General features: G+C 39.1%; 1 protein-coding gene across 2 annotated transcripts; it reads right to left on the bottom strand.

Moving 5' to 3' along the window:
- Window positions 1-394: 394 nt before the first annotated feature.
- On the bottom strand, window positions 395-25,830 carry rell1 (RELT like 1). 2 transcript variants are annotated; one of them, XM_023420838.2, is made up of 8 exons: window positions 25,672-25,830; window positions 18,830-19,048; window positions 15,746-15,817; window positions 12,189-12,243; window positions 7,616-7,864; window positions 4,914-5,046; window positions 3,726-3,769; window positions 395-3,635 (listed from the first exon to the last, which is right to left on the bottom strand). In XM_023420838.2, the coding sequence occupies exons 1-7, from the start codon at window positions 25,694-25,696 to the stop codon at window positions 3,737-3,739; spliced, it is 786 nt and encodes a 261-aa protein (XP_023276606.1). In that variant the 5' UTR covers window positions 25,697-25,830; the 3' UTR covers window positions 395-3,635; window positions 3,726-3,736. The 2 variants fall into 2 exon arrangements, 1 of the variants encoding a protein (XP_023276606.1); XR_015438126.1 differs by lacking the exon at window positions 395-3,635 and having other exon boundaries at window positions 3,755-3,769; window positions 7,608-7,864.
- Window positions 25,831-27,572: the final 1,742 nt, after the last annotated feature.

The following is a 27,572-nucleotide window of genomic DNA, read 5'->3' as shown; positions in this document are numbered from 1 at the left end:
AAAAGGTCAAGAGGACACAAAGAGTCAAGGATTGTTAATCCTCGGTCTCACGCATCGGCTCAAAACACCTCTCCATCTCCATCTCATCTCCATTATTTGGAAATAATACGATGGAGGATAGAGGTCGTCAGACTACCTACTCGAGATGAATAAGACAAATCATCTTTTCATTACGGCACAAAACGAGAGAGAGGAGAGAAGGACCAAGGAGGGTGCGGAGAGGAAAGAAGGAAATGAGAAAGACTAGAATATGAAGACGGATTGGTTCAGACAAATGAGGGAGGAGAGGGAGACGTTACACTGCATCGGTGGACACTGGCCTTTTATCACCGTATTGCACTAATGTCTTACACAATGAATGTAGTGCATGATTGCATGACAACAATCAGGTGAATTATTTATGGTTTCATGTGATATTAGTCATCTTTATTTGCTTTATTTTTTATTTTCATTATACAACAATATAAACACAGCAAACTGTCCCAAAATATGAAAAACAGAATTTGTATGTATGGTTTTAAAAACCAAGGCCCAATGAAATGACATTCACAAATACCACGTCTAATACAATGCCTGTTGATCACAATGATATGTTTGGCTGACTACGTCTCACCTCACAAGGGTCTTTAAAAGGGCGACTGGTGATTTATTATCATACTTACATAAAGTTACATGAAACAATTTTTTTTAAAAAATGGTCTAAATCAAAGCAGCAGAAGCAAAAATGCTCCGACTTTTAGTTTCCAGTACAGGCCAAGCACCAAAAAAGTTTGTAGTCTCCAAGCCCAGACTGAGATAATCCATTTTGTGACTTGTAAACTAAAATTATATGTATAAAGTTGGTGGAGCACCTGTTTAAGAAGCGGATTTAACTTTTGAGTTCACTCTGCTGCTCGATCTTACCCTTTGTTTTTTCACACAATGAAGTAGACAGTTAAAACTACTGACGTCAGAACAAAACACATCTGGGTTCTGTTTGCTTTTTGGCTTTGGTTGAATTTGGTTTCCTCCTCGTCAAGAAGATCAATTAATTTGGGGTATTGTCAAGAGTGTTAAGCATAGAAAAATAAATATTCAACTCAACTGATTTGGTTGTTACAGAAAACCGGACTATAGAGAACAGACTCTCTTTGTCATTTTCTCTTTGTTTGGTATTTTGAGTAGAATCTGAAAAAAAAAGAAAAAAAAAAAAAAACATTAAATGGGCTGATTCCTTAAAAAAAATTCACAGCATTTCTTAACCTGGATCTCATGTTAACTTTGCACCTGACAGCTCTGTTGTATATGTTCTGTGCTTATGGGTACAGGTACAATTGTCATTTCAAGTGTGTCATATCTGAATAAAATTCAGATGTTATTCAGTTTTTATTTAAACTTAGCCACATATATACACGTCTCCGTTTGCTAAATAAGAAGGCTGATTGTAATCGGTCTTGATTTTCTTGGTCTGAATGCAAATCAGGGTCGGCGTTACCTCAGTCCAGATGGCGGTGGAAATGCATCTGAAGCCGTTTGTGGGAGCGACAAAGTGTAAATGGGATCACATTAACTGTCAAATATCTGACCTGTGTTTTTGTTCAAGTAGTTTTAGAGTCAAGTGTTTAAATTATTTATGTAAAATTAAAGCTTTAATTAAAGCCCCAATAAAAGCTTTTCGCCAGACTCACAGAGGTGACAAGTTCAACGTTAACATGACTCAGAGAGGTCGAATCTGAGAGTAAGACAAAGGGTGAAAAATACCGTAAATTTTCCTTTAATGACGCCTTGCTTAATGGAGGAGGAATTATAAAAGTTACTCATTTGCATCTCCCTCTCTCTCCTTCTCTCACACTTACACACACTTACACACAAGTATTTTTGGCGGCAACATTCACCTCTCTCTCTCTCTCACTGAATTGCTCTCCACAACAAATGATTCTTGACACTGTAAACTCTTATCAAATGACAGCACATGTTGTCTGCCTTTCACTATAAAACACACCCATACAAATAGACCCATGCTTAGAAATGAAAGGCACATTTCATTAGAAAAAAAAGTTAGGCTTATATCCTGGCGTAACAACTGACAGATAATCCATAATGGATTAAGTCATTTGCAGACTATTTGCTCATGACCCCTTAGTGCATTGATGATTAATATAAAGGCAGCTCATGGACAAATATGATAAATCCAGACTGAATTAAAAAGAAGCAGCTTCGTTTGGCTTCGACAGCTGAACATTCATTCTACATGTACACCAGAGTGAAGTCGATAGGGACATGACACGAATCTTTAACCAAAAATGTGTTTTAGATGTCCTACAACTAATCCAATATAATGTGAATGAATTATATATTTGTTAAAGAATACATTTTAGCACAGTATATAAAAAATACACATATTCCAGTCTCAATGTCTAAGTTCAGCATCACAAATTAAAGCTGCAACAATCAATATTTTTATATTAACAACTGGTCAAGGGGTCATCCATTGTGATGGACCCACAGAGAATGATCACTACACACTTTAACATATTGTTCTGCCATCTCTCAGCTAATTGTTTTGGATTTATGTCACGCAATTTTACTGTTTTGGTTCATTTGCTCCAATTAATGTTATTTCCATTCAAAGCCAACCAGAAAAAAAGTTCTGATAAACCAACTGTACGCCACCTATTTAAGACAAAGCAACAGACAGACAAAGTTAGCAACTAGCAGGTGAACATGGTGGAGTATTTAGTAGCTAAGGAGGCAGATATTTCTTTCAGTCAGTAGCAGCAAACCAGAAATTAAAGGAGAGTGAATTTAGGTTCTTCTGATCATCAGGTGAAAACAAACTCGACTCTAAATGAATCATAAAGTTGCTCCGTGTTTGCTGTATGAGTAAAACACTCACTTATAGCTAGTGAGCCTGTGTCTAATTTTTTGTTTGGTGTAGAATACTGCACGTTCTTCTTTATAGAGGTCAGATTTGAAGATCAACACAAAGAGACGAGATTGGAAATTTGAAAAGCAGACGTGTTGACCTCGCAATGCACACAGTCGGGATGCTTAGTCACGCTGACTACAGGGAACACTTTGACATCATGTTCATGCTATTACAGGATGTGATTACTGTTGCCTTCCTCTTATCACAGACTAATGCTCCAGTCTGTTTCCCGGCTCTATGACTACTATATCAGGTTGTTCCTTCTTCCTGTTTGGGAATGACTGACCTACAGTTTTATCTCAGATTGGGGCTGGGGGTGTAGCTTTATAAATTAACTGGTTGATTACAGGTGAAATCATATATGAACGTACATCATGGACCGCATCGGCATGTTGAGTATAAGAGCTTAGTTCATTTGGGAGAGCCCTGGATCAGGGTTCCTTGACATCAAGCCGTTACTCTGCCTTTGAGCAAGGCACTACTGTAAATCTATTATAGGAGGAAATGGAGTGTATCACAACTGGACACACCTTACCCCCCCTGTACTTGTAAAATAACCACTGTCTGCTTCATCAGCTGCACGTTTCACTCCCTGTGGAGCGAGAATGTGGAGAGGCGATTCCCAGATTGACTCTGTCGCTTCTTGTTTCTCCTGTGCTGATGTTTTCTTCTACTTGTTCGAGTTTAAAAAGTGTCCAGATGTTGCTTCTGTCCTCTCTCTGGAAAGCTGTAAAGTTAACGGTTAAGATGTGGTTAGACGCAGATATATTTAAGAAATAGAGAGATGCATGTTGCTGATAAAAATATGACATGTTACCTGGATTTTTATCATTTCTCTTTGTCCAAGTTGTCTGTTTGCACCTGGTAGGAAGACGAAAATAGACTTTAATACAGAAAATAATCATAAATCAAGAGAGTCTGTTTTTCAGCCTGATAATGTGATCTGCCATCACTCTTCCACACCAAAGGGTTTGTTCATTTTCTTGGGCTAAAGGCATTTTTCTTCCTCACACAGTCAATACAAGAAAGCTAAAGTCAATAGCATTAAATGACACTGATGTTAAATGTGTTTAACACTGTAAATGGATTCTTTGCATTTGTATTGTCTATGAAACAGAAAACCTCTGATGACTAATATTTAGGCTGAATTAGCGCTCGACCCTGCAAGACTCACTTTAAAGAAACCATGGCAGCTTCTCTCTGGCTGTTTTCTGCAAAGGTTTATTTGCAGTTTGCTGTTCTGCTGCCGGAGGAATCTGAGTGACAATCAGCTACAAGGAAATTTCTGCGCCGTTCAACAGCAGCATCGACAGGAAGAAAAAGTTTCTCTGCACACTCTTGTAAACAGTAAATGAAAGACTGAGGAGACACAAGTGGAGGCAGTTCACGGCCACCTGGAGCATTGCAATTTCATAAACCAGATTTCCTGTGACACCAGGGATAGAGGCCAAATATTGCAGTTTTCAGCAGCTCTTTATCATGGATTTTAAATACTTGTAGTAATAAATTATCCTAAAATCACATTAACCTTACTCCACCTCATTATAATAAACAGACTGAGTGACAGGTCGCTAAAAAGATGTCCACGTGTGCAACTTTTTCCCAATGTTTCTCTTTCAACAATGCAACACTGTTGCTATGAATTAAGCCATAAATAAAATATAAAGCCATAACATAACCTAGTTTGTGAGATACTTAACAATTTATCAGAGGAGGGATAACGTCATTAAGTGCTGGGAACGTGCACATGATTAAAAAAAGCAGAGACCAGCTGTGGTGCTTACACACACACACACACACACACACATAAATAATTTTGCATACATAAGCAACACTTATTTATACACAGGGCGTCAGCGAGGAAGAGCCCAATGGAAGACAAAGAGAGAGAGAGAGAGAGAGAGAGAGAGAGAGAGAGAGAGAGAGAGAGAGAGAGAGAGAGAGAGAGAGAGAGAGAGAGAGAGAGAGAGAGAGAGATAGATGAAGAAGTTTCCTGGACACACACCTGCTGGGACTCAGATGTGGTCCGGCTCTTGGGCTCCGACTCTGTAGGTGATGTAGGGACACTCCCGTTGGAGTCTGTTATCAACAGAGTCCGTCTGTCCCTGGTTGGTTTTTCACACTTGGTCACCCGGAACCTGGGAAGGGACAAAAAAATAAAAAACAAATAAATAAAAAACACACACACACACAACACAAGGGTGTTTTTGCAGTGCGGGACACAAATGAGAAACAGGGTCTCCTACACTGCAGAGTAGGCTCATTAAAACAAGCTTGTGCTCTTATGTGAGGACACAGCAGTGGCTGAAATGACAGAGGAAAAAAAACATACAGCACAGTGTGTATACTGCTGAACTCTTTCAACAAGGTTTCAAAAAGAATAGCACCGTGATCATTTTTCTAGGTCAAAATAAAACAGAACTTAGCTGACCAACTCTGCTGTTGGCTTTACACTTTGTATATCATATTTATATCATAAGCAAAATAAAAAAGCCAGATAAAATAGTCTTTTGATGAAAATATCATGAAAGAGTTCACATTTCTGACCATAAACTCAGTTGGTTTCAGTTATTCTCGTTCATGGCACAGCTGGCCATGGCTTGTGCCTCTTCTCACTGCTGACAACACACACACACACACACACACACACACACACACACACACACACACACACACACACACACACACACACTAAAGCTTTAATTAAATCAGCAAATGAATATTCGCATCCAGTTGATGCTGACCCTGTGCGTGCACAGCCATTCATCAGGGTGCACAAATGAAAAGCAACCTCTCTGCATCCCAATCAGCTCGCAGCAGGACACCACAGATGAGGAGAACGCTCACTGCATGACGGAGACCAGAGCAGCACACTGTCCTGTGTTCACTAGTGAACTAAAAAATGGTCTAGAGCCCGACTGATATTGGATTTTTGGAACAGATGGTGATACTGATATTAGGGAGGAAAAAATTACATCAGTGCGCTGAAACAGTAAACTTCACTGGGAATTAAATAACTATAAAAAGTCAGAGAGTTTTTATAGTGGCTCTACTTTTAAACATCCAGGGCACAAACTACATGAGCCGTAACAGATCTATAAGGGTAGCATACTGCCAGGGTTTAACCTCCAATGTAGTGTTTTTGTGTTAAACCACTGGAAAGCAATGGAAAAGTTTTCATGAAAATTTGTTCCTCAGACTGACTCATGGTGAGTTTATGATCCAACACAGTTGCCCATAAAACTTTCTGGAGTGCAAGAAGTTTGTAATGATTGTCATGTCCAAAAAGTATAAAGCAGATACGTTGTGTTCCCTGTGGAGAAAGACATTTTTCTAAAATACCATTTACAGAAGGAATCAAGCAGCAGTCCTGCATTTTTGTACTCCTAAATAAAAATGTCACATTTCTAAGGGCTGAGCTCTTTTCATCTGTCTGAAGAAAGCTCTGTATGATGGAAGAACCAGCATCTGTTTTAATTGCCACTTTCTGAGGCAAAGAAACTGAGAGAAATGCTAAAATTCAATGAGGAATGGTTGGGTGGAAAGATGCGAGAAACAAAACTCTGCAGAGAACTGGAGGTGAGCAGACTTCATAGGAGTGAACTGTGGCTGTGGCTCATGCACCGATACCTGATTACCAGGACAACAAAATATTTCTGAAACACGTCACATTGTAAGTCATAAAAAAAATAAAGGTGCCCTTTGGAGTTTTCTTGTAAACAAACAAAAATGATGTTTACACTCAGTGTTACTCACCAGAACACGTTGTGTGTGTGTCCTTGAGCTCCAACAAATGTAATAAAACATTTACAAAGCAGATTTTCTTTCCAAGTGCTTTACATCTAGAGCCAGCTTGGTCGGATCAGCTGTGAGGACCAGTGTGTGTCCCTGCCTTTAGTCATGTATTCATCTAGACTGCCATCTCACATCATTATCAAAGCATGTTCTACCCATCAGCTGTCAGTCTTCTCTATTATTTATAGGTCATTTTTATGCTTTTCTAAGGTTTCATTACTTTTTTAAAAAACAATATCTATATTTATTTATTAATGTTTTTCCCACCTTTCCCATTTGTTATGTGTGTATTTTTCAACCTAAATGGCAAACTGCTGCTTACAACTAATGATGAATTAAGTTAAAAAAGGAAGATTGACCCTGGGAAACAGCAAACTAACAGGAAACCGTTAGATATCACAAGCTTCTTTGTTTTCGTCCCTCTTTTTCCAGTTTAGTGTGTTTTTAACAGGGGTCATTTCCACACAGCACAGGTTAACCACTGAAACATCACACTAAACATCAACACACTCCGAACCCTGCAGCTTCCGTTTTCCCAGGCTTCAACCTGACCCTCCACCCGTGTGTTTTCCAGGTCACTAGTCTGATGTCAAAGTACACAGAAAACTCCACCTTCGTAATTAAGTGCTGTTTTTTCAGCGGCAATTATTTAGGGTTAATGTTTGATTGTGTGGGCACTTATGTCTGATATGCCTCTGGGTTAAACTGTTTTAACGTTTAAAGTATAAACTGTTAAAAGTTTAAATTTACCTCAGCTTAATAAAGCACCTTGTATGATGTGATTCTTAGAAATCCTTAAGATGAAAACATTTGGAAAGCGAAGCAGCAATAAACTCTCCCTTTTTTCCTGCTCGACACACACACACACACACACACAAACACACACAAACACACACACACACACCTGCCCACCTGCCCACAGCCAGGACTGTAACCTCTCCGAGGTGGCTGCGGCGCTGCTCTGCCTTACGCGCTGATGGCCTCCTGATCAGCGGCCATTTCTTCTGGCTGCAGCGGGTGCAGATGTTCTTGTTGCCTCCAGGCCCACCGATCGTGTGCAGGTGGTTGCAGGTGTGCTTGGCAGCTCCTGGGGGCGCCCCCGGTGATACGGGAGTAATCGGAGGGGTTGGGGTGATGGGAGAGGTGGGGGTGAGTGGAGGACTGAAGAAAAAGAACCAGAAGTTCGTGATTTTAAAGCCTTGTACTTCAGAAATGACACAATTATCAATATATTCTATATCATAGTACACAGCTATAATATATGAGTTACTATGGTCTATTATTACAAGCAGAACACAGGCAAAACAATGTAAATTGGCCCCCGAACAATTATTACACCACAAAGAAAAAAAATGAACCATTTATAAGAGAGCAACTGTTACAGCACCATCCAACAAGAGACGATTAAATAAAACAAAAAACACTTTTTTTTTTTTATGATCAGCTGTCAAAACTGCAGTCAAGTGAGACCATTCACAAACTGACCTACATTCAGTCCAAAGCATTTCCAATTCACAGAGAATTCAAGCTCATTGAATTCTGCAGTGCTTCCTTCATCATAGCATATCACTGCAGAAATGACACATTAATATTTCATTCTTCAACAGGGCAAAGACAATCACTGACAAGCTCTTTGAGGATCATTCTGAATGGCAATTATGTTTAAAGTAATAATAATAGAAGCAATCTTCTGAATGGAGCAGGCATCAGCTGAGGTGTCAGACACCTGATCAGTGGAGAATCAGGACGAAAAACGACTTGCAGTACCTGTGATATATAAGCTATCACAACACATACTGTTTTCTCGTCACTTTCATATAGTATTTATCTTAGAAGTGTACACTAATTGAGGCCAGCTCACTTGTCTGTTTGCTCTCTCTCACATCTTTTTTGAGAGGAGCTGCTTGTTTTATGACCCTGGAGATCAACTCTTCACATTGTTTACAGACAAAAGCAGAATAAACAGTGTTTCTGCTCACTGACGACATATTATATGCAGTATGTATGCCTACGCATGAGAGTCAAGAGACAGGAAGCATAATAATGAGTGGTGTCTCTTTAATTATTATTAAATTATTTAAATTTTCTCTATTCATGTTGAGGAGGGGCCATGGATGTGGACACTCATTATAAGACTCTGAAAAGAAGGGAGCTGAGACAGAGTAGACGGCCAAAATTTAAAAAGATTGCGGACAACTGAACATTAAACAACATGTGTGAATGAGCACGATACTGAGGTCAGGAACGGATGTGAAAAGAGAAGAAAGTTCAATGTTGACGTTCCAGTTCAAAGCAAAGCTGTTTGATGGGAAGGAGGTTAGAGCTCGAGCAAATGACTTTGACTCAGAGGTGAAGCACTCTTTTGTCTAGAATATTATTCTATGCAGAGCTGAAACAATTAGTAAAGTAATGAATTATTCACTTGACAGGAAACTGCCAACTATTCTGACGTGCGAGTAAAAAAGTCTATGAAATGAGTCTATCAAACAAAAAAGTCAAATTCTGGTTCTCATCTTTACCATTTTATGACATTTCACAGACTAAACACAATCAATTAATCAAAAAAAAAAAAAGATGAAATGATGAAATGATGAAAACAATTTTCATCATCTATTATATATTTCTGCATTCACAAGGCCAATTACTGGACAGAAAGTGTTTGATGCTTGTTTTGTTTTAAGTTATCACAAGCCAAAAAGGTTGGACACCAGTGGTGTAAGTATATGTTTGTGGAAGAGAGAAAGAAAAAATGTTTTAAATGAATGCAAAAAAAAAAAAAAAATGTATGATGTACAGTGTGAGGGTCCTGATGAGCTGATGAGCAGAGGTGTGAAACAGGCCCACGGATGGAAGAACAGACATGATTAAGGGAAGAAAGGGATGTGAACAGAGCATGCTGTGGAGAGAGGAGAGAGGACTGAGGGATGGTGGAGAGGTGGAAGCAGTGAGCAGAGGGGAAGTTAAGTACCAAATCTGGAGAGGCAGATAGTGAGCCCTGGCCACACTACAGTCACCCTCCTCCTTGTAGCCTATCTTCATCCCTCACTCCTTTTCCTCCCTCTCTTTCTTTCTTTCTGTCTGTCTGTCTGTCTGTCTGTCTGCCTCCCTCCCACCTTAAGTGTCTCATAAATTACCCCCCACCGATAACCCCCTCCCTCCCCCGTTCCTCCATTTCTAAGTGATCCACTGGCAGGCTGCCCAACCTGGCTGAGAGAAACAGAGGAAGATATGAAGAGTAACAGCAAGAGAAACAGGGAGCAGCCTTCTACAGAGAGCAATTTGAACAAAATGAACAACAAAGTGAAGGGAAACGGGAGACAGAACACGGAGTGGAAATATGTGGAAAAAGAGATTTGAGGAGAGCACTGAAGAAGCGAGACACATGAAAGTGACGCGGGGGAAATGTGTGCGATTGCAGATTTCTGCTGATTTTTTTCCAGGACATCCAATGTGACTGAGCAGAATACCTCAATGCCTAATCCTTGGCACAGGCGATGCTCCTACCATTTATCCACACTGTTTCCTCCCAACAAAAGGGAACATCCTCTCTTTACCTCTCTCCTTTCCTCCCAGAACAACATCTGTCGGGATAAGAAAGATGACAGGAGGAGAGAGAGAGAAAAACATACTCCACTAACTCGATTTACTTAGAGTCCTCCACTGTCACAGGCATCTCCTCTTCCTATCTGTTTATCTGCCCAACTCCCTCTCCCCTTATCTCAGCGGCAAAGCTGCACTACACTTGCTCATTTACTCTTGCTTGTTGCTCCTTACAGATGAACGGGAGGATGAATAGTGAAGATGTGTAATCTCAGCTTCAAACCATCTGCTCCTGTTTTTGTGACGCAGGGTCGTTTCGAAGAAGACGAGCAGGCAGCCTCTGATTTCAGATGTCAACCTGAATGACTCACTAAAATCTGTTTCAAGGCCGATGGATTTTATGCCGTAAAAAGGGATCCTGGTGATCAGGTGCAGAAGAGAGCTACAGATTACAACTGAGCATTCTTTGTTGAACGTTAGTTTAGTTTTCTGTTCTTGTATGGCACTTGAACCACTCAGCATCTAAGAATCTTTTGAATTTATTGGTCTTCGATTTCAGGCAGAGGACTAAACAAACCGCATTGTTCTTTCATTGCAGTATAGATCTCGTTAGTTCTAATCATCATCACCAGCCTTTATTTATTTATTTTCTCTGGGATACATTGAGGAGTGAACCTTATTTTTAATAATGCCAAGATTACATAAGAAGACTGCATAAATACAAAAATGAATTGTATTTAATATTATTAATATCAAAAATACAGTGAGGGGAAAAATGAAAGATTCACATGAATATTTCATTCTACCATATCTCCGTTAAGCTGCTTGGCATAACTGTATGTTTCACCTTTCATGTTACAAGAGAAGTTACAAGAGTGTTTGGCAAGCGTAACACTATCATGGATAAGGAAGTTGGCTGGGGCTGCTTTTCCAACATGACCCCACATGAAAATGGAAGTGAGGCTTAGTAACTGTTGTAGGTCAAAAGCTGGTTAGCCGGACATGCTAATAATTAAAAACAATGTTAGAGCACATTAAACACTGTTTCCACTCCCTACACTTTTCCTCTAAACTGTGTAAACGCCATGTGTGGTTCTTACTACAGCCCCATGCAAAAGCTGGAGATTGACAAGACTGGTGTGCCTAGCGATGGTTGCTAAGGTATGATTGGACAAACATTGTTCAGGGTAGGGAATTAGTGAATGTCAGTTATTTTCATTATCACTTAATCTATCAATTATTTATAATTGTATTTTAATATTTATCATAGAATAAAAGTAAAAAAACTGAGTCCGAGTTGATGTATCTAAATTCCTTCTTTTTCCTCACCAACAGTCAAAAAGCTAAAGTCCTCATATTTGAGAAGCTGGAGCCAGTAAATATTTGATATATTTGCATGATAAGACTCAATCAGTTTTCCAAACCTTAATTTCAACATTAATGTTTAGAGTTTCTGCAGTTCTGAAGCTCTAGATTATAAAGTATCATATTTTCTTTTTACCCAGTGCTCCCGTTTGAAGTAGAGTCACAGTCACACTCAGTGTTTCCTGACTAAGAAGCCAATAAGGAAATATGCCAACAACTGTGCTCGATATGCTTTAATAATCCCTCAATACAGAGATATGGGGCACAGTGGCATTTCGGGAACAGTCCCCAGCTGCTTGCCCTCAATCAAGCCCAGCCAATGTGGAAAAGTATCAGAAGAAATGTGGCCTGATTGCCTGGACTGTTCATTTCCTGCCCTAACAACTCCCAGTTCAGTCAGTTCAGTATTGACACCAACAGTCTGTCAAGGAGGCTTATGGTGCCATCTGGTGGTTGAGATTGTTAACAGAGTTGGCCTTTGCTCATTTATATGAAGATGAATCAGAGAAAGACAAAAAAAAAAAAGATGGATTTGGAAGAACGTGATTGTTTTTCCACAGCTAAGTGAAAGGACACTTACCCATCAGAATCAATGCTGTTTTCATGAACCATGGCTTTTAGGGCATCTGAGTTTGCTGAAAAGAGTGAGAGAGAGAAAGTTACTCTCTTGTACAGATAGAAGAAAAGAGAAGAGAGAAGGAGGGAGATAACGGTAGTGTTGGGAATTAGCGAGGAGAACGCTACAGTGACTTCAAAAGCAGAGCACTTATTGAAAGATGGCTACAACAGATTACCTCCTTAACACAATTAAATGGCACATTGCATGCAGTCACCGAACACAATTACAGTACACAACAACCTCAGGGGGAATGTACCAAAACAGAGTGAACTTTTGTCAGAGAAAACAAACTCCAGAATATGACCCTGAGAAGTTTAATTTCTGGTAAGGAATTTGGCCCTGGGAGACAAAGTGTTTACTGCGCATCAACAATAACTACAACTTCTGCTCCCAGTAGCATCAACACAGAGCCACCAGGTCAAATATACATGTTGCTCCCAGAGACATATTTCCCTGAGGCCTGGCCTTGAAGCTGACTTCAACATGAGCACACAAGTAAAGGAATTCGTCCATATCTAAAGAAAAAGGGGGAGAAGTACTGAGCTGCACTGAGACACAGAGATGACTCATGTAGGTAAACGTACGAGTTTCATGTTATGATTCCATGTAATCGAGCACAGACACATGACTCCATCCTTCTTATCCACCCATGTCATCTTCATACCGTAGTTATTTTTAGTAAGAAGTCGCTTATGCTTTAGTTGTTTTATTTGCACAAGGCCACTGTTTCAGGACTCTGGTAAATAAATGTGAGACTATCAGCCAAAAAAAAAGAAAAATTCAGGTTTGGGTCAATGTCTGGACTTTTAAAGGCCATCAAAACAGATTTTCTCATTAATGATTGATGGGGAAGTAACAGTGTGTGATTTCATCCCAGCTTTTCTTACGGGATTAAATTTCCTCTGGAAAGAGGTGATGTTACTTCTTTGCACCCATCAAGATCAATAAGTCAAAATGTAATGACAGCTGTGGGTCTCTTTACTGATGTTGAAGACCACTGTAAAATTTAAAGAGAAGATTAGCTGAGTATTTGAGTGTAAAATGCTTAATAAATACCTATAGATATTTAGTTTAAAATGTTACTTTTATTGTTGCTTTTTTAGTAAATATTTAATGTTACATAAAAAAAATGTAGGAATAGAATTTTTCAGTTTGTCTGGACATTGTTATCAGTCTTTAATACCTGACCAAATGCAGGTAATTTCAGCAACTTTCCATCTTAGAGGTTTCGATGTCACTCTAAACCATAATATATGGCATTCTGACTATTCTGTACAACCTCTTATCTTTAAGAAATATTTTATGTGTATTACAAAAGAACAGGAAAGTAAATGGTATGATACTCTTGCTGTTATTCTTTGTTGTGTAATGAAGCTACACAGGTATTCAATGAGAGTATGACGGTGACGTCTTTATTTTTTGATTCTCTGTAGATGGCAGTATTCACTCAGCCATAAAGACGACTGCTGCTGCTCATGCTCTGTACTCAATTCTTCTTCTGTGTACTTATACACATACTGCTGCTGCCAGTAAAAATGTAAGATGCACAGATCAACATGTAAGTTTTCACATTGTGTCTAGTTTTAATATTAAAATGTTGAAGCGTCTGTGTTAAAACACATTATACTTTGTTAATGAAAATATGTCACAACCTTATAATGCAGAATATTTCCATGACAGGAGTCCTCAACCACGTAATGTCTCCAAACTGACATTGTGAGGGTGAGTCACAGTTAACGGACTCCAACTCCAGCTCTGCAAATGTTACTGTTACAACAAAAGCAGTGATGAGTCAGCTCAGAGCTCGCCTCTGGGGGGGTGGACAGAAAAATCAATTTATAACACAGTGATGATGGCCAGTTACTGAGACAGGACAATACTGCCTTCAGCTGTCAGCATGTGTTAGTCATCTGGATAAGATATGAAGGTTTATGATGGTTTAGACTGTACTGTTGAAATCAGCTGTAGGGCTGTTTTTTTTCCCCGCAGAGGCAGAATTCAAAATACTGATTCTGCTTGACTGAGTGAACAACTCAACAAAGCAAGAAAGAAGACACTAAAATGTAAAACTGAAGCCATAGTATTGAGATGGTTTTGTGTTTTTGGAGGGCAATGATCTTAGTTCTTAAATGAACAGTGGTAACACTTAAGTTCCTTTAGCTTCTCCGTTGGAGACACATTTTATATTAGTGTTTTACTAGTCATTCATTATCTGTTTATATACCTGCGGCGACGTCTGGATGCTTAACAGGCAGAATTAAGCTTGCTGACTAATATATTAATGTTATAAACCATTTCTTAAATGTTTATGTACTTTTCATAAATGCTTAATTTGGGGGCAGGGTGTGGGAGGAGGTTACATGAAAGTGCAATGTAATTGTCTCCCTCTCCTTTCTTTTGCCTCTCCTCATAGTCTCCTGCCTCTTCTTCAGCCTCTGGATAGTTTCTGTGCTGTTTGATGAAGAGAAAGTTGTTGAGAACAATTGTTTGCTCTTTATGTATACACGCAAAATCCCCACAGTTGATCCAAGCTCTCCTTTCATGACATTGCCAGACGCTAACTCCATTCTTCTCCTCTTTCATTTCAAACAATTCTTTCCTCTTGTTTACACACACTCCAAGGAAAACTATTAATAACACGATATGACCTACACTAGAACTCAAGACTGAACTTCCGATTGCCAAATAAAATGTATCTCAGTGCCAAAGGCAATGTAATCCTTTTTTCCAGTAACCCGCACACTTACGCGTTTCAAGCAACAATTCCTCTACGTCACTAAAATACCCAATAACTCTTTTCACCTTTAGACCAAAGTAATGTAACTTCAAATACTGTGGTGTTTTACGCTATTGATTTCAACAGAGCTCTACTGCTTTGACATGTCCATCAGCGCTGAGGAAAATAGTGTAATCTACACCTTCAGGAAATGCATGTGTATTCCTGCTAATCAACCTGACTGAATTTGACACAATACTGGCATTGATCCTGATTTTGCATGTTGATACAGTTACTTGTTATAAAGGAGAGTTCTGTAATCTATAACACTTCCAGCTCCTGATTTGTTAGTAATGTCACTATTCAATTTACAGGAAAACAGCAATCAAATAAAAACTTAACTCTTGTGTGATTCAGATTGGAAACAGTGATGTAACCAACCATATTGTTTAAACAACGGTCATCACAAATCACAGTCACTGAATTCCTCTGGAGTGGCTCGTTTGTCCTTATAATGAACTTCCACCAAGAGCAAAACTCTTCTGAGAAGCGTCCCGCAAACACAACTCCACACAAAGAAACTGACACACACTTCCTTCCTTAACAGTGTGTGACAATAATAAAAAGCTGGACGTGACCGAGGTCAGTCTGTGAACTGTGAAACATTGCCGTCATATATCCACAGCCTCTGCGTTATCATAAAAAAATACCCGTTCCTTAAATGAGACAGAAGTAAAGTGTGTAATCAACAACAAGTAGCTGATTTTGTCCGCACGAGTCGTTGAATATGACGGACACATACCTTCGTTTCTCATTATGTAGTGAACAATCTGTCCGACTGTGTCATTGTTGTCACTGAGGGTGTCATTCAGATCTGAAAGAACAAGCACACAAATAGAAACACATGCTTTAGTATGAACGAATTAATGAATGAATAATAGGCAGCTTTGATGACTCATTCATTAATTGGAAATGCCAGGAAATATAGCTTCAGTAAAACATGTAGAGCAAACATTATAGGAAAAAAGCTTGTCATGTTCTCAAGAGAAAACACTCTTCAGGCATGGCCTAAGGACTAAACAGTCAGGACCTTTTTACACCGAAAATGCTCAACAAGATACCCATAAATCTCATAATTAAAGAGCATGTATTAATATTACAACCTGATGACTTTACTCCCCTAGGTTTTACTGTAAGTTTAACTGGATCAGACGAGTAATGAATTAGTTATAATGGGAATCCACATCAATGGAATTTTCTGCCACGTAACAAGCTGTAAAGACAACATTGACCCTACTAAGTTAACATGGCTATCATGTGAGCAAACAGTTACTCTCTGTTTCTCTATCTCTCTTTCAGGAGATATGGAGCAACACTTGTTCTCGTTTTGAGTAGTGTGTTTGAGCCTCCTCGTGAATGTAATTCCACTACTGTTCTACTTTTTGCTCCGTTTTGTTCTCCACAAACTCCTGAGGGAAAGATCTGGTTCTTTAGCTGCTCGATGCCCCAATATGTTCACAGCTAATTGCCGACTTTGTCTGTCTGCTGTTTGGTGTTGAGCAGGTGGTGTACAGTGGTGTTTTGTTTGTTTTTTTTGTTTTTTTTAAAGAGCTTTTGCCTGCGGCGATTAGAAAACAATGTAGAAGATATCTGTGAGAGCTATAGGCTGTAAAAGCAAAACAACGAGCTGACAGATGTAATAACATGTATTGGGTGAAAAATGTTGTGACATTTTATTTTGTTAAGAGACCTTCTTGCACACATCCATAAAAATATGTGATCATCAAGTGTTTTTTCTTGAGAAATTGAAAATGACCGCTTCCTGGCAGCACACACCCCAGTGAGGCACTTCTTACAGTTTCCTGTTGATTGCTTCCTGAATATTTCCACAGCTACAGATAAATATAATACTCTTTACTCAATATAAAGAAGCTGCTCACAGCCAATAAACATCACAAGCAGTGTGGAGGGTAAAAGAGGCTGAAAACGGAAAGAGAAACAAAAGCAGAAACCTGATCATTGAGAAACAAGAGAAGACTGGAGCGACTGAATGACGACAAAACAAACAAGTTTTTTTTCCCCCCACACTCTTTCAATGTATGAGATAGAAAGGGTAGGGCTGTTTGAAAGAGGACACACGGGAACAGGAGGGAAAAACCCTAATGCCTGAATGACATAGAAACCAGCCTTTCAATTTCAATACCTACATACTCCACTTAACAAATGTGATAATAATTGAGAGGATTAAATGGAAGAATAACACTTTGGTCAACATGGGAAATAATGGAGATTTTATATGCCAGGAAAAAAACTCAAGAGGTCAGTAGTATAAAAGACAAGTAAGAAAGGCAGACAGCAGGATCTCATAGTGTAAACAATTCATTCTTTCTATAACATTTCTCATGGCTGTGACATAGCCCAGTGCAAACCAGAAATACCAGAAGTTTCACGTCAGCACACGAGTAGTACTAGAGGGAGAGAAGAGCGCGCGAACCTCACCCCTCCCTGTGAGGTCGTGCCACGCAGTGTACTCGCAAGAAAGTGGCATGACTGTTGCAGAGAGGGGAAAAGTAAAGGAGTGAACCGGGTTCTCATTGTGTACTACGTACAGAAAGTCAGAGCCCAGAATACTCTTCACCATGTACACAGCTCCCATAACATTAAAGCATTATCTGCAGCTATAATTACGAACCAAGGAAAATTTAACAGGCCCTGTGCGGAGACTATTTTTGTTACACCTCACTTAACACACACCTCGTTGAGTCAGAACATGAGTGATGTGAATGCTAAACATCTTCCTGGTTGCTATTGGCTCATATCCACTCCTTAAAAAGACAGAGGACTTCTCACAATAGAGTAATATGGCTAAGATAAGACTTTACAAGAAAATGGTAAAAGCAATAATTTCTTACTCAAAAAGGTGCATAAAATACAAATGCATTCTTTAAATAGGATCTGACCTGTGTAGCTTTTTAGCATTTTAAATCTAATTTTATGCACTGAGAAATAGTGATCGCTACAGGGTTTTGGAAAAGGACGGTGTCATTTACATCACACAAGTCTATTCTTATCATCTGTTCACACCTACGGTACGTGGCACACACCAAACTTATTAGTGTCAGGAATGTAGTACGAGTCTGAAAGTACTAGAGAGCAGGTGAGAGCATCAAAGTGTTTTTTATTGACTTTCAAAATCACTTGACAGGAAAGTGCAAAACCTCATGTATGCCAGTGATCAACACTGAAACCAGTGCAAAACAAATCACTTCTGCATTTACTTTTCCAATGACTGAAAAGCGACAGCATCACAGTCTGACAGAGAGAATTTGACTCTAGTTAATGTTCAACTTGACTGGAATTTTTCAATTCATTAGCTGCTGTTGTGAAGCAAAGAGAGACACAAGGCGTAAAAAGGCTGAAATGGTGAAACATGATAATTTAGATAAAAGTGAAAAAGTAAAGCACAATAGGAACGACTGAAGAATTTAGTTACAATTCATACTATTGTCAAGAATTAAAACTCCATTTGCATTTGTTTCAGAAATTCAATATAAATCTACTGTGTAATCACTGTACCTCTCTATATAGTACTTTTCATTATCATTTGTGAGGTCTGACATTCCTGTGCTGGATTCAGACATTCACAATTTCTTCTAAATAAACTTGGATACATATTAAAGCTGATTGAGCAATAACTATGGGTGTGTGCTGTATATAGATGATAGACGTTATAAAGACAAAGACTTTGTAGATGTCATAAACATATACAGTTAATCATAATGGTGTCATAAAAAATTCCCAGTCTGACATGTCACAGTTTATTTCAACAACTCTGAATCTATGAAATTGCATCAACTCCCTCCTTCTTTCATTCAGATTTCCTTACCTCCACCCAGTTCAGGATCCTTTTCTTCTTCAAAAACCTCCTCATCATCATCCTGGGTCTCAGTGGTGCACCGGTAGCCTTTCCTCTTCAGCACATGGCAGATCACCACCCCAAGTAGGCCCAAGAAGAAGAAAACAGGCACCAGGAAGAAGGCGATGTTGTCTGGGTTGAGCCCCGCTGCTCCACTTTCACCTGATCCAGTAACTGTAGTTTGACTCGCTGGAGAAAGGAAAGGGGGCAAGAAACTGAGATTAAAAAAGAGAAAACACAGAAAACAAAATTATACATTGTCATTACAACGCCCTTGATAGCAACCTGATATCCACAGTGAGACTGAGAGTGCACTTGTGGCCTGCGCTGAACAGCTGAGAGGATTTAAATGCTATCAGCTGCAACATGACAGAGCGTTCACGTTCCCCTTCCTGGATCAGTCGAGTCTGCTGCTGTCTCTGTCCTCTATGTGCTTGATCTGGTGCAAGCTGTGTCCCCTCTCCACAGCTCTGAGGACACATTTGGTGTCAGAGGCAAAGGAACAGAGAAACGGCAAGATAGCTGCACTGATAAAACCGTACCGAACGTTACACTGTAAAGCTAAGAAGTACAGTGAATCTGTTTTTGAAGGTTTTTATTTTAACAGTCCTCAACTTCTCTTTTTTATTCATTCAACTTTCTGAGAGCAAAAGAGAGAGTGAGAGTACAGAGTGAGACTTCAGTAGTTGCAACACTCTGATGTGAAATTAGTTATAAAATGTCCCTGAGAAAGGTGCAGAAGCAGCCTGTTGAAACACACAAACCCACGCTGCATGTAGCAGGGTTGGTTATATCCTAGGGTTTGTTGTGTAACTGACTGCAGCAAAAGGTCCACATGGACCATAAAACTTAACTATGTGCTCCAGCTTCCTCTGCTCCCACTCCCATATGTCCACAACCTACACACCGGACTTTAGACCCATCAGGGTGCCACAAGACTGTGGGACAGGGTGCTTGAAGCAACTCCTGAACACATCTGTACTTTCAATTTAGCAGCTTTAAAACACAGCTTTAGGGCTGTAGGTAACAATTATTTTCATTATCAACTAATCTCCTGATTTTCTTGATTAATCGATTCAATAACCAAGTTTCCATTCAAATGTAGCACAAATTTTAACTAAACTAAAAAGTTAATTATTATGCATGCCCATCCACTATTGATATGTGAATATTAGGAGTTGGTTCATCAAGAGAAACTGCTGGTGGTGCCAATTGTGGATGGAAATACACTTATTGATAATTCTATGACGTGTAAAGGAGTGAAAATGCCAATCACTGCTTTTTTGAGTCCAACAAATGGCCCAAAACCCAAAGATATTCCATTCATTATCATATATGGCAAAGCTTTTAATTTTTGGTTTAAAGGTGACTGAACAATTAATTGATTATCAAAATAATTTGAGATTTCATTTCTTTAGGAAAAAAAGGCTCTAAAAAGCTTGTTTTTTTGTTTTTTTTTAAAAGTGAATGCTGTTATATTACATCTTGGACAAAATATCTTGAGACTGATCAAGTCAAAGTTCAAAGTATAGACCATGACCTCCGGTCAGCTAAGGCGAAAGCTGCCCTGGCTCCTGCTGTTGGAGCACCACGTGAGGCATTCCAGCACAACACACAAGGGGGCTTTTGTCTGTTTTCCTGTTCGCATCAGTGTGCGTGTGTGTGTCTGTGTGTGTGTGTGTGTGTGTGTGTGTGTGTGTCTGTGTGTGTGAGAAAGAGAGAGACAGAGAAAGTCAGTGAGAGACCAAAAGCGAGACGGGGACAGACAGGGCGACATGGGAGCTCACCATTTGGTTAGAATCTCCATCATATCAATTGAAACTATATCTTCACCCCATTTTGAAAAGTGCCAGAGCACTGTGTGTACAGACATGTATCTGTTCACCTAACCATGTGCCTCCTGATGCATACAGGCATTTGTGCTCCTCCATTGTCCCAGTTCCCAGTCTGAACACACTGATAAAGACCATTGTCTGCTCACTGACCGCCCTGTGACCGCATGTTGCATGTCCATGTGCTTATATCTAGTGAAGACTGCACTGGTTGGCTGTTCAGGCACTGTCCCATGCTTCTCCAAATGGCTCAGAGGTAATCATCGGTCAATCAGAGGATTGCATTAAAAGCGTTTAAAAAAAAAAAAAAAAAAAAAGCATACAAACACTGGGTCCTTGAGGAGGATTTAAGGTTGATTCATAAATCTCTTAGCAACCACATCTGGTGCCATGATGCAAGTCCACAGAGAGGAAACCAAAAAACAGACACATCCAAAACAAACACATATCACAGATTCATACTGTTTGAATTCAAAGGAAACGAGAAAGGCAGGCTGGCAATTCTGATATTTTTTCCTTATCTCCAGTTTGTGTCCAGTTTGGAACAAAACAAAGAGCTAATGTTGGGTTTATGAAATGCTTGATTATATTTTGTTTAATATAAAATCAGGCTGGGTATAGAACTGTGGTTTGTTTGCTATTTTCTAAATTACTAGTTTGGCATTTCTACACAGCAATTTCTTGTTTTCTACCAGCTGTCATATAGACCAATATGATATGTGCATTAGGCTACAGTACTTGTGATGCTGCACGTCTTAACACAACAATAAACTCTGCTGTCTTTCAATGGCTTGGCTTGTTTTGTTAAATGTACATACTCCGGTATCATACTGACACAAGTGAAGGACTTAAAATGATACCTAGTATTAGATGTACAGATCCACCAAAAATGAGCTGGAGAAGCAACTGTGTTCATTTTGACCTCAGGATGAGAGTATGAGAGGTGATTCTGGGCATAAAAAAATATTTTACCTAACAACATTAAGTCTCAGTAACACACTGTGGTACACATGGGGCTGCACAATCCTAAAATTTTTTGGATTAAGATTCAGGGGAAAGTCAAACACTGGGTCAAACTGCCCATGGCTACAGGGAAAAAATGTTGCGGTACGGTGAGCAGCAGCTGTAATGAGGATTCTAGCAGACAAATTCTACTGGACTGGACAGTTACTGAACTACCTCCCTCCAAAGTCTCAGATACAACCTCTAACTTTCACCCTGATAAGTGACATTCCCCTTTCTGATTCAAAACTATTTCTGTCTCCAGTATCAAATCCAGCAGCTGAAAGAGGTCAGCGCTACTGTTCCGCTAGTTTAATTTCCTGGAGTTTTATTAGGATTTAGCCTGTGAGAAGTTGTCTGCCTGAAGGTTATCGACGTCTTTGCGGCAACAGCCTCTTTCACAGGATGATATAAAATCAATCTCTGAAAAAAATACATGAAGGGGGATGATTTGTGTTTGGAAATACCAGAAGAAAAAAAAAAAACGGAAAAACTGAGCTGTGAGACAATTTAGCTGTGTATTCTGTCTCTTCTCTTCAACTTTATCCTCCCTTTTTTCCTTCCTATCCCCTCTTTTGAACATCAGATGTACTAATAGGGAACTATTTTAGCTATTAATAAAGGCAACATTAATTTTGTTCATGCTAGCATGTGCTGGAAAATCTGAATCTTGAACTTTGTATTTCTCCTGCTATTGCTAGCACTCACATTTGTACATGGAAAACCTCCATTAGCCATCAGTGGTTAGCGCATGTGACCAGTAGACAAGACCACAGAGCCAAAGGGCATCTCAGAAAAGAGGACGTTGTTGTTGATCCTTTTCCAATGGTATCAGCAGAAAACTTCATGACATAAGGAAGCTCAGTGCATGTTTACAAACTCAACTTGAGTTTTTCTCTTTTATCTTAGTTTCCAAATCATGTCAGACTGTGTGACTCACTTCTTGGCAAACTGAACTTTAAATAATAACAGTCTGAATGAAATATTTTAAAACAGGATCAGAGATGGCTGAAAGCCTTTAAATCATTTCATCTCAGTGAATAACTTCATAGCTATACATGCATCAGTAACATGATCCTAGAACTGCATTACTACCATTACCTTCATTTAGTCTTGGGAAGGAGAGAGAAAGGAAATGGAAACTGTTCAACATCTGATTCAACCACTGTTTGGCTGGTGAATAACGTCTCCTTCAGATTTTACAATAATGTCTATGTCAACATTAAACTGTAAGCACAACAGCCAAAATGCCACAGTGTCTTAGTGCACATTCATTCTCATAATCTAGTCCTGTTCAAGGAGAATGAGTGGTTCATTTACCCGACAAGATACTAGATAGGAGACCCAGAGGGACTCAACAAGGCCTCCACACCTCAAATCTGTCTTTTCTTATCTTGGTAGTTCTGATACACAGAGTATTAGTCTGTTAAAAGTTACTGAATAGCTGTAAAAAAAAATATACAAAATAGCTGTCAGTCGAGCTTTTTTTAACTGTTGAAAAAGTGACAGTAAACACAGTATCACAGCTTTTACATGATCACAACAACACATTTAGATAAGAATTTGTGGTCTCCAGCTCTGCACTGAATATTAATGCCTTGTAAAGACTCTGACTGTGGCTTACCCATTTCCTCATGTTCAGGAAATCATGTTTAACTAAGAAGGCAAATCTAAGGCATACATCCACATATTATTTCAGAATACATGACACAGTCCTGTCCTTTCAAATCCCGGTCCTTTATCCATTTAGTCACTCGGTACACTCATTCATTAGTAATCATGTCTTCATTTGGAGTCATGGCTCTGTGATTTCAGGCAGGTATTACAAAACAGCAAAACTCTTGCACTGATATATCTTTATTTGCAAATATCTGCTTTGAAGAAATGACAATATTTGTGTATTATACTGATACATGAATCTTAAATGTGATACCAAACACAGGAGGATTATTTCCCAACCTTTTCAGTTTGTGACCCCTAAAAGTGAAGCTATATGTGATTGTGACCCCTCAGCACAAGTCTTGGTCTTATTGTGTGCAAACATAAGCGTTACTTTTCCCTCAGATATTGTTTCATTTAAAATGTTTTTTACAATGCCTGAGGAACTAAAAGTATTCAGAATTTCACAGAAAAAAAGAAAAATTAAATATAAGATTGTGTGACAGAAATACTTTTTAATGTCCTTTCTTATTCTTCTAATTATCTTGTAACCCCTACAATTTATCTTGAGACTCCCCAGGTTGCGAGCCACTGACCTACACAACAATAAATTCAGTCCTGAAGACAGCTAAAACTATCCTAGACATGCAGTATGGCTGTATAGCACACACACACACATTATATGAGTGTATTCTAATTTTCAAACCAACGCACTGGATGACTGGGTCTAATTGAATGAGAATGAGGATGCAGCCATGGCCTTTTGCAAGCCAGACTCCTGTGGACTCTCTGTAGAAAATGGAAACAGGCCTGGCGTTTTAAAGGTTAGGAAGAAAACCAAAGAGCAGAGCACTGGTTGGAACTAAAAGGGAACACTTGCTTGAGTATTTCTTGAAGCAGAGACATATACAGCAGTCTACTTTGACACATAAATGGTCTTAGCTGCATTTTAAAAGATTCAAAAGAGGCTTTTCTTTATAAGGGCTTCAACAGTGTAAACAACTGTGTAAAACATTAATTGCTGCTTATGAGACATCCTCAGCACTCTTTGAACGGGGTTTTAATGCAAACACTTTACACTGATAAAGATTACAAGATCATTTTTTGTTTTCCTCAATAATACTGTTTTGCGAGGTAGTTGGTTTCACTAATGTTTGATGCTAGTTGCTTTGTTTTTTTAAGCGATTCAGCATATAACAAAATTATACTAATCTATTTAAATCAGGCACGCTGTACGTGGCTGTTACATTTTATAATAAAGTATTATTAAGCTGCTGAACTGAATATCACAGAACTTCACTAATGTCATTTTACAGACACTGGAACTAGTAACCAGTTCATTTGGTTTGAGAGGCAATGAAAGGTAATGAGTCCAAGTTTAACTTCTGAACAATGTCATGAGATTTACAACTTAGGTTTTGTATGCTTCATAAAGAGAAATAACAGCTGTCATGACGGAAAAATACACTGTAAGTTCTGGTGAAATTGAGACTTTAACATAGATTTCTTGCAGGATTCATTACATTTATTATGAATCTAATCTTTATATTCAATGTTCCTTTTAGTGTGTTTTATTATGACAACCCCGATGAAGGCCAAAAACTAAATGGCATTGGTCTAATAGTAAAGTTATTCTTTATATTACAAGTGTTGTTTTGGGTTTTTACCTCTTTGAGGCAGGTGAAGATGTGCCAGAAATCCCTACTCTGGCTGTAGAGGATTATTTACACTAAAACCTTGTAAAATTAGTAATCAGCTAAAAACACATCCATAACTACAGTATAAGATGTAGCCTTTAACTTAATATTAGGGCCATAACAAGTTAACCAGGATCGTTATTTTGACTGGGAAAAATATGCAAGTCTCCTGGATACATGCCTCACGTTTTGGTGAGGTTAGGATAATATAACACATTTATGTAGCTCAACACCCAGTTTGCAATGTTATTTTCAAAGCAGGTTGTCAGTGCTCTTCTATAACCAGGCTTTTCTATAATTGCAACGTATGTTTTCTCCAACTTCTACACTGGCTGCAGAGCCTGTTAAAGTAAGACGGTCATGCTGCGTGTGTGTGTAGTTTTTTACTAAAACTTTGCCTACAGTTGAATTTCTACAAGCTACGTTAGCTGGTAGCTACATTTTCCATAAATCGATATTCTGTCGCCACTGAAACTTAATTAGCTATTTTGAAAAAGAGAGCAAACTTTCCCGGGGAAGAGATGAAAACATACGGAATATTAACGACTTTAACTGTTGCTGCGGTGCTACACAATTTCACACCAAAACAAAAAATAAAAAATAAAAAAACGTTGAAACTTACGTGTAACGACGGTTGAACTGGCCATTGAGGGACGGGACCACAGCTAGCCGGTAGGATTTCGGTGATGCTGCTGACAGGCGACCGTTGGACGTCTGGCCAGTCACAACCAACCGTGGTCAAACTACACTACAGGATTTCTTACCGACATGAATCTGTTTCCTGATTCACGTAGAGCGGATACGCCCTCGTCTTAAAGCGGCACTGTCTCCAACAGAGAGCAGTCAACGGGGGGGGAGCAAGAGGAATCACTGACTGCTACTTCCGATGTCGCTGATTAGTTTTTTAAGGAAAAAGAAGAAGCCGTTTTTCACCCGGTTTTCACTTTAAACATTATGAAAAAGGTCTTATCACCCATTTAATGCACTTAAGAAACACACCTGGATGCCCCACAAGTTTCTCCAGTTTATTGATCACAAATCTGAAATCCTTGAAGCCGGTGACAGGTCAGTAGGTCGGAAGTCTGGGTTCCAACATTCGACGCCAACATCTCAAAAATAGCTGTTTATCATAAAAAGAGTGTCTTCTTCTCTCATGTGTTTATTTTTTGTTGTCTTAAGACTATTGCAGTGCCCTTTTCACTGTGTTATACTACGTTGTTATCACAGCGTGCAAAGTGCATTTTTCACTTCACACAGATGTGCACTGACAACTACCTCCAGCAGACAAGGGGCCAGCAAAACTGGTCATTAGCTCATCAAAGACACGCCAGACTGGACTAAACCCTACTTTCCGATATAGTAAGACAGGTAAACAGGTAACCAGCTTCAAATATCCTGGACTCTTAGATTACTGAAAATGAACTCAGCACTGATCAACACATCATTGATATGCATAAACAATCCCAACAGAGACTCAATGTCAAGGTGCTTTCCGTTGCCCCTCGTTTGCTGTTGTTGCTTTACAAAAGTATGATCTATCTATCTATCTATCTATCTATCTATCTATCTATCTATCTATTAATGTCTCTTATAATTCATTATTTTCCACTTACTCTCTATTGTAAAGTTAATTTCACCACTGATTTAAGGGACTGGTGTGTGGATTTAGGGGGATGTATTGGCAGAAATGGAATATAATATTCATAATTATGTTTTCATTGGTGTATAATCACGAGAAACTAAGAATTAGGTTTTCTTAAGCTTATGGAGCCTGATCTGTTGCACCACCATGTTTCTACCATAGCCCAGAATAGACAAACCAGACACTGGCTCTAAAGACAGTTTTTCTTGTTTTTACATTACATGAAGACCCCTGTAGGTTCTTCTTCACACTTGGAAAGGGAGGGATGAGGGGAGGGTTATTCAGTTGTTTGCAATCTGCAATCTCTCCACTAGATGCCACTAAATCCTACACAATGGTCCATTAAATAAACTCATTATACTGTTGTGCCTTTTATAGTTTGCCTTCTCTATATCTCCTGGTTGCTTCATTAGTGTAACTGGACCATACAGTAGAATAACCATCTTTGTGTCCCTTTATCACTTGTATCAGTGCCATCGAATAGTCTGAAGTTGGTGAAGCTAGTGTCCAGGAGGAGGCTTCGCCCACCCCTGACACTCCAACAAGGAATAAAGATGTGGCAGAAGATACAAACCAGCCATCTTCTGCTACAGAAAAGAGGTATGACGTGTTTACTCTGTATTAACATATCTTCTCATTCATTATTTTCCACTTAATGTCAATTGTAAAGTTCATTTTGCCACTGAGTTAAATGTCTCTACATTTCCTCATCATTACTGTAACTGGACCATACAGAAGAAGAACCATCTTTGTTTCCCTTTCTCACCAGTGTCAGCATCATGGAGGAGACAGAGGATGGTGAAGCTGGTGTCCAGGAAGAGGCTTCACCCACACGTGACTCACAAGTTTCAGCTGCTGAGCTGCAGCTGCAAACGGCGAAC

The sequence above is a fragment of the Seriola lalandi genome, unplaced genomic scaffold (assembly GCF_002814215.2).
Source record: "Seriola lalandi dorsalis isolate HSWRI2012SDOR001 ecotype SW California unplaced genomic scaffold, Sedor1 jcf7180002054658, whole genome shotgun sequence".
Lineage (NCBI taxonomy): Eukaryota > Metazoa > Chordata > Actinopteri > Carangiformes > Carangidae > Seriola > Seriola lalandi.
The sequence above is the reverse complement of the archived record's forward strand: the minus strand, read 5'-3'. Positions and strand labels throughout refer to the sequence as shown.

Bases quoted from the DNA above. Each gene is read 5' to 3' on its own strand.
- rell1 (XM_023420838.2), bottom strand. From the start codon at position 25,696: ATGGCCAGTTCAACCGTCGTTACAC. The intron at 19,049-25,671 runs GTAAGTTTCAAC...TCCTTTCTCCAG, and splicing joins CAGTTCAACCGTCGTTACAC to CGAGTCAAACTACAGTTACT. The intron at 5,047-7,615 runs GTGGGCAGGTGT...GTCCCTTCCCAG, and splicing joins ACAGTCCTGGCTGTGGGCAG to GTTCCGGGTGACCAAGTGTG.